Source organism: Cynoglossus semilaevis, chromosome 10, assembly GCF_000523025.1.
Source record: "Cynoglossus semilaevis isolate Cse_v1.0 chromosome 10, Cse_v1.0, whole genome shotgun sequence".
NCBI classification, from domain to species: Eukaryota; Metazoa; Chordata; class Actinopteri; order Pleuronectiformes; family Cynoglossidae; genus Cynoglossus; species Cynoglossus semilaevis.
In genome coordinates this window covers 7638128-7653637 of record NC_024316.1, presented here as the reverse complement: position 1 = coordinate 7653637, position 15510 = coordinate 7638128, and the positions used below count along the sequence as shown (strand labels likewise).

The 15510-nt window shown below is 39.4% G+C and overlaps 1 protein-coding gene across 7 annotated transcripts in view; it reads left to right on the top strand.

The window, feature by feature from the left end:
• plch2a (phospholipase C, eta 2a) overlaps positions 1–15510 on the top strand; it is a 135843-nt gene that overhangs the window by 92980 nt on the left and 27353 nt on the right. For 3 of the 7 annotated variants that reach the window (XM_017036121.2, XM_017036123.2, XM_017036122.2), the window contains 2 exons: positions 12316–12462; positions 15100–15343. In XM_017036121.2, coding sequence (XP_016891610.1) covers positions 12316–12462; positions 15100–15343 — 391 coding nt within the window. Of the gene's footprint in view, positions 1–4002; positions 4347–12315; positions 12463–15099; positions 15344–15510 lie in introns of those variants that run through there. The other 4 variants (XM_017036124.2, XM_017036125.2, XM_017036120.2 and 1 more) reach the window with 3 other exon arrangements.

The following is a 15510-nucleotide window of genomic DNA, read 5'->3' as shown; positions in this document are numbered from 1 at the left end:
TTACACACTGAGCATTTGTGAGTTGAATAGTCTTGTTCCTTAATGTGTCAGTAATGAGATTGTCCCTATGTCCACACTGAAGTCCAGGCTGCCTCTGGCCAGTCTTTGGTTCGAATGAGAAGACGTCAGGAGCAGCCTAATGATGCGTTCAGTGTTTCTCGGTCAACAGAAGCTGTAGTAATTGGCCAAAGCGAAGAGTCAGACTTAGAGGTAGGTGGATTTGAATACAGTGGTGGACGGCGCCAGGCCAATGAGAGACAGAAGCGTCTAGAATGAAAGGGAGGGAGAGAGAAGACGGTCGATTGAAACAGATCCACTTCAAAGGCAGGTCTGTTGGACTGTACAGTAGGAGTCACTTGTTCCAGTGTCTCTTCCCTTTTTTGCTCCTTGCCTGACCACGTCCTCCTCCTCCTTTCACAGCGTTGTCCTCCATTGTCTCCTCCTGAGAAAATGATCTTTGGCTTTACACGACCTCCTCTCCAGGGGAATCTCTGATAAATCTTTTAAGTCCTGGCCGCTTTGATAACCCCGCTGCTCTCAGGTTCACCCCCTCCATTGATGCTGCACTCTCACTATCTCTGTTCTCTCTCTCTCTGTCTCTGTCTCTCCCCCACTCTCTCTCTCTGACTTACATTTCACTTCATCTCCACCTCTACGCACCGTGCTCTTTTACTAGAAATGTACTTTACCTTAAGTGAATAGGTTATAAGTAGAGGTTTGAGTATTTTCATCATCAAATGTTAGGTTATTTCCTCATCATTGTAATTCGACTTTTGACTTAAAGGAAAAAACATTTGGTAAAAACTATTTGTGTAACTACATGTACCTTCTTCTGCAGTTAAGTCCTGTACTTGAATCTTTAACAGGTAGAAGGACAAAGGAGTTTTTGTGTTTCAATCACATCACAGGTTCTACATTCTATTGGAGATGTAGTCTTGAACTGTACTACTGACCAAGAGCCACAGACAGAGAGTATTTGTTTATTTATAACAGGTACATCTATTGTACTTGGCAATGACTGAGGTGTGTATTTCAAAGCCCGACTACTCAGTGTTGGTCTGGACATATATAAGTAGGTATCACTGAGGGGCGGAGTTGTGCAGCAGCTAATCTGGTGTGTTTCCGACTCGGTAACACACACCAACACAGTATCGCACACATGCTGTGATGGTTGTTGTGTCCCTGCAGAGATTAGCAGCAGGACTCAGCTTCCTCTGTGCCTCTGAGCCATCTGGCATCTTCAGATGGTTCATTCGCTTCACACCACACCTTCATCAGATATTTAGCTTTCATCCAACCCAAAGTTAATTGGCTGCACCTGTAGCTCTTGAATTATTTAAAAATTGTCGAAGTAAATCATTTTGGTGAAGCGGATTTGTACCGTCTGCGATTGGCCCAGACAGAAATGACGAAGCGTGAAGGAGGAGCTTCTTTTATCCGGTTTCCTGTTTGTGTGTGGGCTGCAAAAGAACTGCAGCAGTTCGTGGAAAACGTTAATACACATGAAGTCGAGGTGAGGGGGAGGGAAACACACCAGACACCAGAGGTTGGATATGTAGTATTTTAATGAACATGTCAAATGTCACTCTGAATTGGGGGTGGGGAGGTAGAACATGACGCACATGGGTATATCATCAAGACAAATGCAATATGTTTGGGGAGAAGGTAATACCCAACATGCAGTGTGTCAATCAGGTTCCTCGTTCCTCCTCAAGAACTCTGCTAGAGGGACCGAGCATGTTCTGCCTGTGACCAGAAAATACATTTTGGATTCCGAGAATAGGTTTCCATTTCTTTAGAAATGAACAAGATAATATTTTATGGCTTGCATTAGAGCTTGCACTTTAATCAAAACTCCCTAATTTGTCACAGATCACCTCAACATGACAGCATTGATTTTTGGCATTCATGGGCATGTCACATAGCTCTAGAACAGTTGCCTTCTTGGTAAAAAGTTGTTACTATTGTCAAGATAACTGCCATAAAAAAGAATATTCTTCTTATTTTGTTTGAGCTCCACCACATATTTCACATACTGACTTTATACTGCTCATTACTTTAACTTTAAATGTAATAAACAGACCTGGTAAATGTCTAGGACTAAGAGAAATAAAATACCATTGATCCAGTTGTTCTTCCCTTACTATTTTCTGCTATTCTCACTTTGCAATGAACTCAGTAACGAGCCTGCAGAGTCTGTCTCTGTGTTACAGTGTGTAAAAAAAAAAAAAAAAAAAAAGATTTTGAAACTTCGAGTGTCAGTGTTAAATTTAGCTACAATCACATTCAAATATCACATCAGTGATTGCTGAAGTGCGCACTCTCTCTTCACTCTATGTGGCGAAGACTTTCAGACAATAAGCAGCAATAATGCTAAGTGCACATTATAAAGTGCACAGACAGAGCTGCTCTGGTCCTAATATGCCCCGCGCCCATGTAGGGGTTGATGCAACATCCTGTTCATGTTATTTATAGAAACCAGGAGGGAGTTGAATTCTCTCCATCTCTGTTTTTCCCTCTCCCCCTCTTACACATGGCAAACACAAACAAACAAACACACACACAAACAAACAAACAACCAAACACAATGCTTATTTTTTCTCTTTCCATTTTCATGTTTTGGGGCTAAATTTCATCAGACTGTTTCTTCTGTCTTCTGACACGCTTATGCCTTAAATTAGAATCACAGTTTGAAGTGGAGGTTTTTTTTTTGCCTTGTTTACCCTTATTATGTCCACAACATTGCCTTCTGGTATAACTCCTTAGAGAAACTGTCAAAAAAATGAAGCAGAAAAAGGGGCAGACTTTGACTCGTGCTGAATAAAAAGCATGGTTTTCTTGGGCCATGCTAATGATGCTCCTTTGTTACTGTGTATACCATTTTTTCAAAATATTTTACTGTTACAGGGACCTTTATTAAAACATTTTTTAAACTCAAAAAATGAATTATCCATGGCTTAAAATGTGTGCTTGTCTATTTATCAGCAAAACAAACAAACAAACAAACAAAACACTTGAAAATAAGTACTTTAGAATTTAACTATTAGGGGTAAGCGTAAATGTCATCTATTGTCCCCTGTGGTTAGCCATGTTTTTTGTAGGTCACTGTTTGTCCCTTGTTGCAGAATCTCCTACAAATTGCAGTATTGTAGTATTTCAGCACCTTGGACAGTGTCTTAGCTTTTAAAAACATTGGTCGGCTCACGGCTGTAGTCTCTGCCTTCCACCCAGAGGGAAATAGTAATTAGATGACAAACCAGTGAATCCCCCAGGGTACACATCCAAAGCCACTCAACAAAAATCTGTCCTAAAGGTCACATGTGTGTCTGCTATAATTGTCAAGTGTCTGTGTCCTGTCATGAGTGCCCAAACTCCAGAGTCAGTGATTGCTCTCACAAACAGACAACAGTGTGAGGAGGCCTTTCTTCCAGTAAAAATAGCCACGTGAGCTGTGACCTACTTTCTTCCACTTATACCTAATGGCTATACATCGTACTTTGTGGTGTGAAGTAAGGGATTGATTTATTGCCTCTACACAACTGCCATTGTTTACTATATAATTGTTTCAGGGTGTAAAAAATCAGTTACTTAATAGGATATGCTACATTGTGCAAGTGGTATAGTAGGTGCTATAAATTAGAATAATCCCTATATTGTGGTTGGTTTGATTTGTATGACAAAAACACTAGCTATATGTAAGACAAGTCTGTTATTTTTCTCTGTGGGCCTTACAGAATATATATATATATATATATAAAATTAATTACAGTTTCTTCAATTCAGTATTTTTTTCAAGTATTTTTCAGAAATTTTGATTTATATACTAACGATACTTCATACACTGTGGAAGTCCAAATTCGTAGCTGCTATATGTTGAGTCTAATATCCTTGTGTTATAAATGGTTCGAAATACACGACAGAAAAACATGCGTTGTGTGTTAAAGTGTTTTTGACTAGAACGCTAGAATTCCCCTTTTTTCAGGCAGTACCTAAATGCAACACAGGTGTATCTACGTGTGGACAACTTCCTGTCTAATTAGACAACATGTCTTTCGGCCATTTGGAGCTGGCTGCGATATTGAAAACAGTGTTTTAGAATTTTTAATTGTTTTTGGGGTTCTTTTTTTATGTGGCCCTACACCATTGAGTTGTTATGCCCCACAACACGATACCTTACGACTTCGCTCATCTTTGGAACCTCAATGAAAAGTCGTCGAAAATCCATATTTATGCCACCTGGTCCAAGGTGCGCAAACGACACAGTAAAGTCAACCTGCTGTTTGAAAACGGGTTTTCAAGATGTATGCCGTGTGTAACAGGAGGGAAAGACAGGCCACGGGGACACGGTGAGTTAAATACGTTTTAGTTATATATATTTTCATTGTTTCTATTTGAAACGATAGAAAGCAGTCGTCCTCTTGGTTATTATGTTTTTATGTAGTTCAAACCAATGCACACGTTTAGTCGTTCTATGTATTTCGATTAATTCGGTCGCTAAATGGATATTATTGAATCAAAATGGTCGCTTTTGGTTAAATTTTCATATTACGGTTTGTGTATAGAGATTTTGTGGATTTTTGGAGTTGATCGTCTTCTTTGTTGGTTTGTACAGGGGCGTTTTCAAGTATTTAGGGGACTCCAGGTAGAAGAAGACCAATAGAGTAGCGGAACATTGAACGATGAGTGGTTCCCTTTTTCTTAAGATGGAGCATTTATAGAAGCAAGATCATTTAAATACCTGGAGCAATGTTTTGTGAGCTGTGGCTCAGTGTTTACCACATAGACACCGCTATTGGTTGAAATACATGTTTCTTTTATTGTCATAGAGAAAAGGTTAACATTTTCTTGAGCTAAACCTGTGGTTGAAATTGCAGTTAGCAATGCACTTCAATAAGGTTTTAATTAAAATACTTTTCATGGGCTTATTTACCTTTGACCCAATCACTTTTCCCACTTAGTCTATATGTTGTTGCAGTGTCCTAGATTTGGAAACCCATCTCACAGCAAACTGGAATTCATAAGCTGCTCCGAGGTTTGCTGACACCTACATGGCCCACGTTTGCTCCGCTGTGGATCACTCTTCACCACTTTAGCTCACGCATTAATTATAGATAACAAAGTAGGGAGGTAAAGCCAGATTTAATAAGGTACTAAATTAGAAATGTGCTACGTTGCAGCAGTGAGCTGTGCAAATTTGTGTTGATTGGAGAAGTTTAGTTTAAAGACCTTTTTAGAAGCGTCAGTATAGCAGCGGTGAAATAAACCGATGTCATTCAGCTGAACTATTTGTTGACTGCAATGCAGTATCACGAGGTCTATTTGCTCTACCTGCTTAGTCATCATGTACAATAATATGGCTAATCCACTTGCGAATAAAAGTTTAAAGCCATTTAAAACCAAGTCATACCTTCTTTAGTAAGTATGTAGTTAGCTTTGCTTGTCATCAGAAATGCCTAGACGTTTTTGCTGATAACCATCCATAAGCATTGGCATGTCATGCTGCATATTTGAGTACTATTGACGACTTCAAATCTGATGAAACCTAATTAAAGATATTAAAGATATTATTGACATAGGGCCTTGGTGCAGTACTAGGTACTTTATGTTTTCTTGTTTTTTTGGTTGTTTTTGTTTTTTTTACATTTTTCTCAGTTCAATATCTTCTACATATTCAGTACTTGGCAGATGTTAGTCAAGCTGTCTGGATGGTGGCTGAATGATCTGACAACTTTGGACCCTGCTTGACTGCTTGGTGCTCGCTTTGCTGCATCCTGCTGTCAGAAGCCAGCCTCAAGCGCGACCTAGTTCAGTCTACAGTTGCAAATTGATTTATATGTGTTGCTGTGATGCGTTGAGATTTAGCAGCCAGAGAAAATGGAATGGTTGAAACAATCGGTGCAAACTCTGTTTGAGATCAAGGTAAACAAAATAAAGTAATTCAACACTCACAGACACCCCATACATACTGAACAAGTTGGTAGAAGGTCTGGTACGAATACACACATATACTGAACACATATTCAGAGCACTTTGTAACTTTATTTTTGAAATGTTTCAAGAGTAACGACGGTGATGCAGTGTGAAAAAAAAAAAATCTTCCGGTTCAAAGAGTTGAACCAAAATAATTTTTTAATTGGACCTTCAAATATTAAACCAGGAGATTTATAACATGTTTTCATTTTCTCAGAAATAGGACTGACCACTGGTCATTGTTATTGATGAAAGGCTTGTTTTACATGACGTTTGCAGACAGGTGTGGGAATGTCAAATGTCTGTCAATTTAAATGCTCAGAGAAAGACCTTCTGACATAAGACGGAGTCTTTAATTGGTCCCACAGCAGCAAAGATTTATTGTTATGAACGTTCTTTGGTTCTTTACTGTTCTTCTCTCAGCTTTTGATTCTGTGGGTCACTGCATTTTTACTCCTCACATTTAGCTAATCTCTTTGGCCTGGATTACTGCTTCCAAGGGATTTAGGATTTCCACCAGCCGCAGCACATGTTGCACACTTTCCGTTTGTGTGTTGTGCTTACGTTTCTTTTCTGCTTTCAGTCTCTCTTTTACGAGAATGCAGCCTTTTTCAGCGCTTTCGATATATTCTGGCAGAGGGATGAAATGGAGAAATGATGGCAAAGCATGAAGACAAATTGTAGCTTTTGGGAACGTACCGTAGCGCAGCTTTTCAGATGGAGAAATATTGAAGAGGCGGCGGGTACAATACCCTGGATTGCTGGAGCAATAACATCACAAGCTTATTGACCAACTGTTGAAATCATTCAGAGAGGAAATATTGCTCTTTTTTCTGAGAATCTGCTTGGCTCTGGGAAGTAAACTACCGCGACATTCTTCTGTCATCCCATGAGCCTCCAAGTGCTTGAATAGCCAAGTAAATAGAATAAGGGGTATAGTAGAAGGCAAAGACTGACATTTGCTCTCGCAATAAAATATCCAGTGGACCACCTCTTTTCTTTTCAACTGTTTTGAAAATGAGCACACACAAGAAGAAAAGCTTTTTTCCACTTGGTTCGGTGTCTCCGGGTCGGATGTGTTCCAGTGCCACAGCTGCAACAGCAGACAAGCCTGGACCTCAGGCCAAAGGTGCTTTCTGCTCAGAGGGAGACAAGGTCAAAAAGAAGAGCCGGAAGAGGCGGCAACAGGCTACTGTGTCCCATCTGGTGGAGGAGCTCTTTTGGATAGGCAACAGCATCGTGGCCTTCTCCAAGTGGAGGCTTGGATATATGGGTAAGCGTAGGAAGTAGTCGTGCTTCCCCACTTTTGTGGTCTAAAGAAGAAAAACGTTTTGGCATGGAACGATTAGGGTGAGGGTTCTGGGGTTTCTGTCAGCCAGCAGTGTAGGCAGAAGTGTTTCCACCAGATGGTTAAAGGTTTGATGAATGTGGATATTGCATCCATGGTCATGCAAAAACTTGGAGGGGACTGTGTGGTCAGTGATCGTTAGGAATTAATAAGCTCTGCAAAGTGTAGGTTATTTATCCAAAATAATCAACTTTTTTCAATCAATATAATTTTTTTTAGCCTGACTTCCTACAGTACAAGCACTTTGATTTTTCATGTCATATATATATATTGTGAAAACTTGCAATCAAGCTATATTTGTACAGGCTTTAATCTTTACATTTAGAATCCTATGGTCTAATAAATCAGCAAAGTAAGGTGTGTTTGTGCGATCATGACCTCCTGCCCCAAAGAATCCTCTGTCCACGTGTGAACAACATATGGCCACGAGACAATCCTCTCTGGGCTTAACCTGGAACCTGGAACTGTTTTGGCTTAAGCAGGACAGCAGCCAAACAGGTCACTGTGCCACTGGCCTGAGGTGATGATCTTTTTAGACTTAGCTCCTGCAATAATTTGACAGGAACCCAAACCATTGCCTCTAACCTGTGGTCCACTTTCTGCCTAATCACTATAAATGATTTGAGCAGATGCGGCGTTCAACTGAAATGCTAATCCCTGTTAAATGTGTTCAGTGTTTTTGGTGAAATGGCTTTAAAAACAGAATTGATCTGATGAGCACAGACAGACCACTGTCCGAATTCTGGACAGGACGATGAGTGGTGCCGAGCTGAGTGGTTAGCTGCAGTCATTACTACTTCTTTTGATTTCATGTAACGAGTTCCTATGTCAGAATGTTAAGACGTTGAAACTTTGGTGAAAATGGATATTCTAGTGATGTATTCTCCAGTTTTCTTCCATATGTAGCTATTTATAGCATCCGTCTATAAGGCCTACAATGTTACTAATACAGCGATAATACAGCCGGGAGGTGGAATTAATGTGTAGTTGTCACCCAGGCTAGACGTGTTCTTTGCTCATTAACCAAGTTTTTTAGGGACAAGTTTGGCTTGCTTCCAGCCTCTCCAACATAAAGTGAATGTGAAACTTCTATTCATCACCGCACATTCAATCTGATGTTGTAACCATGGCAACAGCCCCAGGTCCTTACTACAGTAGGGAGTGTTCTGCTTATCTGATTGTCTACTGCTCTACTTTTGCTGCTCTCTCTTTAGTGTTTACAAGGTGTCGTACATGTGTTAACTGCTGTTGTGAACTGCTGTTGTCTTTTTGTTGACAACGCTTCTTTTTACTGCCTCGCTTCCTTCTCAAGAATTGAGTTTCCTTTTCTAATAATATACTGTATAAACTTATATTTGAATAATTTACACATCAAACAAACCTGATACAGCAACTCTAAAATCCCTTGTAGAAAGAAATATTTTTGGGATTGTTTCTGATAAAAGTTACACTTCTGCTTTTACATTCTGGCAGGAGTAGCACAAGCCAAGCACGGACACCTTCTGTGCCTTCTCGGCTGTGACTAATTTAGTTCAGCACAGCTACAAACGAGAGTTACTTCCACGTGAGAGTGATTAACTTTTATTGCCGTTTGGAATGATTCTGTTTCAGTGCACTGTTGGAATCGAACACATAATGCTGCTCAACTGTAACAATCAATTAATCCATAATGGCCATTTCTAAATAAGATGAGGCTGTGTTGAGGCCAGGGCTGTCGGTCTTCATGGTCACCTGTTAGTGTTGGCCAGTCTGAGGCTGTGATGGCTGTTAGTGTGCACACGGCAGCTCAATCTTTGACAGGAAGAGGATGACGAGTCACTTAGATCCCTGTGAGGAGATAGTCTTCATCTGTGTGCCAGAACGGTGAGGCCTACAGAGTCTGTGTGCCCTCATTTGGACCAAACTCTGACAGCAGCTCATTTCATGGATTACTGCCTCCGCTGTGGCTGAGGAAGGGCACATACTCACCTCTATTACAGCCAGTAACATCAGGCAATACAATCAGCAAACAGCTTTAGCAACAACCTTTCACATGAAATCAATAAGTGGTTGCTGTGCAATTACTGTTAATCCAGTCTTTATTCACAAATTGTTAGTGACACAGGATACGGTAAAGGTAAAGGAGAAATTGGTCATATTGATTTTGAGTTGTTTTATAGATGTTTTATAATGTGCTAAAATCTGTAAATAGTCAAATTGCGCCAATCCTGTACTACTGCTCCTACTTGTGCAAGGATCTTTTTTGCTTTACTTGTACGTTTTCGTACACAACCTAAAGTCTAAGCACAGCTGCTCTTTAAGTACATCACTAAATGAACACAATATATGAATACATATATTATGTATACACATTCATGGCAGCATATGCGAGTCAATAGAAAATTGTCTTTAAGTTATCTTTAATAGCATGTGGCTGACAGCCAGTGAGGCCTGACAACTTTTGTGTGTCTTCATATCAACAAAGTAACAAACGTGATAAACCTAACTAGTAAACACTCAGGTACATCCTTGGCATTCAGGTTTTTCCTTTATGTTCAAGCATACGTGGTTGGACACTAGTTTATCGTCCGTTGTCCAGTCAGTTTTCCATACCATCCCTTCAGTATGTACCTGTCAGAATCTGCAGATATACTGTCAGCTATTTCTTTCCTCACTGCCCAGCTGTTGACAGCTATCCTCTGGTCTTCCCAGAATTTAAAGGTAAAGGCTCACAAAATAGAGAATCCAGCTCTGCTCAATCCTTCATTTTTGTTGTTTTGTTATATGTAAAAAAAAAATGCATGTGCATGTCTAAAATAAGAGCGAGAGTTTTTCTGACAGTTGTTTGGAACTCTTGTTCGTCTTTTTCTACTTCAGAACTTTGCAACCAGTCGTTTGAGTGATGCAGTGAAATACTTGACAACCATTCTGTTAAATATTTACATCCATAAATAGACAGGGTTTTATGGATAGAGCTGACACTTGAGTTGTTGGGAGCATATGCCTCTCTGTCTGTCATGGCAGTTGGTGTGTCATGTCTCAATGTTTTTTTTGTTTTGCTTTCTTTTTTGTTGTTCTCAGATTTTACATATTACATCTTGGGAGATGCAAATGACAAATCCTGTATGATAAAGCCATTCACTGTGAAAATATGCCAAATAAACCCTCAAGACCCAACAAGAGCTGCTAAATGACCAGCTGTTGTGTTGGGATGTTACAGGCCACACATTAGAAAGGGTTAGATTAAAAACAAAAAATTACTTTTTGTGTCAACACCTTCTGTGTGTCAACAGCTTTCACGCTGCCTAATACTGATTTTAAATAGTGACCGACATGTTGTTTGTGAAATCTCCAGAAGTTTAAAGTTTCATCTGTGTGGGTGTGGTTATCTTTTGTTTGTGAGCTTAAGGTTTGAGTTAACTATTCCGCAGTTTGAATTTAGGTTCATTGCTAGCTGATTCACTTCATGCATGTAACAAGCGTGCAGTTGTCAAACTCTCCTGGTCGAAAACATTTGGAATCACAATGATGCATTCACTGTTTCCTCCTTATATTATATGGTTTTCATTGTGACTAATTGCCCGGGGCTAATGCTAGAGCGCACCAATAGCCAGCGCTTGGTGTGACCAACAGCTTGAATGGATGCCACACGCACATACAAAGGTTTCTTTGCCCGCTCTCGTCCTGGTATTCATCATCTTAATGTGCTTCTTGTGCAATGTTCATGTCATACTGATGTTTTCTCCATCTGTACAGCTTTTATTGGAGCACATTACACTTTCCTTAAATTGTTTTGTCATGCATTGTAAAACCCTTGTACGCAATGCAGATCTCCATTCACTGAAGAGTGAGAAGGATGTTACTGCTGTTACTGTGTAACATGGACCAAACCTTACACTGGAGTTGTGCTCTTTGCTGATGTGGGTTTGAATTGGACAGCAGAGGTTAGCAGAAACAGGAGTGAACTACATTAACAATGCCCTGGGGCTGGGCTGTTTGTGAGACCACAGCAATGTCAAATCAATGCTCACTGAGAGCAATCCATCACTGCTGCTTTACATTGCTTACTCTGATGTTTTTGGTGTTGCTTGGCTTTCTTCCAGGTCAAAAAAGACAAAATGTGATCCAAGTTAAAACCCATGTTTTATCTTTTTTATTTTTTTATTTTTCAACACAAGTTTTGCCTTCTTTCTCCATATTTTTACTGATTATATGGTTCTTTTATACTAATTTTTATTATTATTTATTATTATTTAATAAACTAAAACAACACATGCCTTTCATTTACACTTCACATTTTAATGAGTAAAACATTTGTCTAAAAATACTTAGTTGAAGTAGTTGAAGAAAACTGTTCATATTTAGCTGACTTAATAATATTTGTACAGGTTAGGACTTAGACCCTAGCATGCTAGGTGTTTCTCCTACCATAGGAGATCGGAATTGAGTTGGCAAAAACTCAGTGACTATAGACCTGTGCAGAAATAATTTGGAGTTTGCTGAATGAGGTTTTAAAATAAATAGTTAGAACTTTGGCCATTTACAAAAATAACCAATATTAAACAAAATGAAAGCCACACACATAAACACACAAATACTCATTTGATTTTTCATTCCAAGATAATTAAGCTAATTTCTCACTGCACATTAACTTGGATGCAGTTCCTAGTAGTCTGTGGGTGCCTTTTGTCACCAGAACAGGAAGTAGGGAAATATATCCCACCACTAGGTTTATTTGAATCCTTGAGTTTTTAATGTAGCGTGAAGTAAAATGAAATGTGTCAAAGTGACACGTTTCTGCTCCCATGTTGCCGCTCCTCTTGTCTGCGGTGACAGGCCTGTCCAATGTGTTTGCCTTGCAGTGGATATGTTTATGTAATTGTACATAGTAATGCATACATACACACTCCCTTGCTTCAATGAGTGTATACACACTCCTAGGTGTTTGCATCTTGACAACTTCAGTATATAATTTTTTCTTTCTTTCTTTCTTTCTTTCTTCTTTTTATTGCCTCCAGTGGAGAAATGTATGAGCTCCATGCAGATGGGAACCCAGATGGTGAAACTGCGAGGTGGCTCCAAGGGGCTGGTGCGGTTCTTCTATCTGGATGAGCACAAGTCCTGCATCCGCTGGAGACCTTCACGCAAGAATGAAAAGGCTAAGAGTGAGTTTCTCTGTGTCTGTCACTGTCTCCAGAGAACAGAATATTCTCAGTTGTTGGGTTCTCATATGTAGTATAGACTCATGGAAAACATCCCTACCAAAGTTGTCAAAGTCCTCGAAGAGTCCTGAGAGACTCAAAGTCAGACTAACACTTCTATGACATAAAAGAACCTGACAGTACTGTTGTTGAAGGTTGCTCTATGATCTCTTTCAGTGGTTTCTTTAAATAAACATTTTTACAATTTAGTATTTAGGCAGGTACTATTTAGCAGTTTAGTTTCAGGCCCTTGTGTTTCTCGGTGAGCCTATTTATCTGATGCATTTTTTTCATTAGATGAATTAAACTCTGCTCCCACATGGGTTCTTGAAGCTGAAGACTTTGGTGTTTTAGGAGGAAACATTTATTTTCTGAACACAGTTAATGCCACTTAGTCAACAAGACACTTTCCTGTCATATGTTTCCAGGTAGCTAAAGAAAGCAGAAGGGCATTATTAGTGGCAGCTTCTAGAATGACCGGCTGTCTCACGGGGGAGCTTAGGTGCTCAGTTTCCTGTTCCACTCAGTGCCTCCGTAGCACTAGATTTAATAAGCTCTTTAAGTCAACTTAATTATTCATCAGAATTAATCTGCAGAAACCGTTGAAACGGCCAAATGAAAGTGATGCCAACACACTCAGCAACCTGATTGGAACATCTGCCCTTTCTTTTATTCATCTTGTGTCACTTACCCCGGGCTCTGAAGTCTTCAGTGCTGACTGTGCTCTGTACGCCCACTATATCCAGACGCTGCAGGAAAGTTGCTCTGTGTGAAAACATGGCTGCCAGACGGAAACAGAATTTAGGCACTTAACAGAAATCTGAGTGAGAAATAAAACAGACAAACCAAAACACCCTTGTTTTATTCAGAGCGGTGGGACAAAAAGCTGTTTTTTAATTTAGAGTTTTAGAAATTCAGTAAAGTGATAGAGCTTATCAGATTAAGACATACTTTTGGAGCATCTGTTTTATTTATTTTTACTAGATGAGTTCCTTCACGAATTTTTGCACAGCAGGTGGATAAATGCATTTAAAAAGCCCGGCGAGAAATGTACAATATAGTTGTCGCAGAACAACAATCACGTCTTTCAAATGGTTGATGTTGGTTGGTTTATAATGTAATGTTTTCAGTTAATATAGCTACATGTTGTCTATAGACAACCTGTAAGGTCACAAATATGGGAAAGTGTAACTTTCCATGTCTTTGAGCAGACATTTTATTCCTAATGGTTCTTTTCTAAAGGTGAATGAGCAGCAATGCCATTAACTTCCTCCTTGAAAATTCAGCTCTATAAAACAAACAGGGGTTTATAGTATACTTATTTCATATAATTTTTTTGTCTGTCATTACGTGTATGTACATATGTGTTACATTATTTATATATTAAAAATGAACATTTTATTATAAATAAGCACAAATTGTCATAAGGTTCAGGAAAACCACCCAGCTTCAGATGACATGACCTCTGACCTCAGCAGCTAATAATGGTTTTTGAAATATTCGTGACAATCCCAGGAATCCCAGATTTCAGGTGTACACTACTGCATGATTCAAGAAGTGCATCCAGGAAAAGAACACGTAGTCGATCACACGTGTCATCCGAGGCTGCAGGGGTTACACAGGATCACCCACAGCCACACGGGAACACAGGAGAAACACGGCACCAGCTCCTTAACTGTCATGTTAGATGCATCTCTGACATCCAAGAGTGTATTTATAAACACACACAGTATATAGAAATGCCACCAAACCGGGGCCTCAGTACTGAACGGCCTGGGAGCAGGTCTACGTGTTTGTTTGTGGTGATGTTTTATGAATGTGAATATGAATGTGAAAGTTTCATCCGTGAAGAGTAATGTATGACTAAATGACTTGGTGAGGATACAAACAGACCAATGTGTGTAGCGTGAAGTACCTATAACATAGGAACAAGTCCGAAGTAGCACAGCAGCTGCGGCGGAAAGGGAACAACTTACCGTCATGCTGCTGTCATGGAGAAAACTAATGAATATCTCCAGGCAGTGTCTTCCAGGAAGATGTGATTACCATCTCATAAATGTTGTATCTTCATAAACAAAGCTCTCTGGGTGCTCCTCATTGAGTGCAGTATTCTATAATCCTCTTTAAATGATGAAAAAATTAAAAAAGGAGCCATTACTTTTTTCCAAAGTTAAATAAAACAATCTTTCAAAATCAAGGTAAAACTAAAATTATTACATAAAAGGAAAGTTTTTAGTTTTTTAATGTAATGTTTTCCCCCACATTTTTATTTGATTCTTTTACTGTATTACACTTGTTTGCTACTATACTATCTACTAATATAGAATCTAAGAAAATGTAAATTTAATTTGAAAAACTTAATTTTTCATTTAATCTCATGAGTTGCAACTTATTTTCATGAAATGCATTTAAAAACTAAATGCACTCATTTTCAAAGTACACTTTCCTTTTTTATAAATCCATGCACATTCAGCACAAATCCTTCTTGAATGTATTTTAGTGTACAGTGTTTAAAACCCTAAAGTACTATAAGTTTATCATATATCCTAGGTATATTTTGAATATTATCACTAACTCTTCTTTTTCTCTCTGGTCCATTAGTTTCCATCGACTCCATCCGTGAGGTTTGTGAGGGGAAACAGTCAGAGATCTTCCAGCGATATGCAGAGGGGAGCTTCGACCCCAACTGTTGCTTCAGCCTCTACTATGGAGAACATGTGGAGTCTCTGGACCTGGTCTCTGGCACTGGAGAGGAGGCACGGACCTGGATCACAGGCCTCAAGTATTTGATGGCAGGAATCAGTGATGAGGACAGCCTGGCCAAGAGACAGCGCACACGTGACCAATATCCTTCACTCTAAATCCCATATTTCTCTGAAGTTTGTAGTCCCGACCACGTTGGGCTGAAACGACTCATTATTAGAGCAGATTTGGTAGAACCTAACAGAAATGACAGTAAGGCAATTTTTATTGATTTGACACTTGTGTCACCCACTAAGAGGCGCAGCAGCT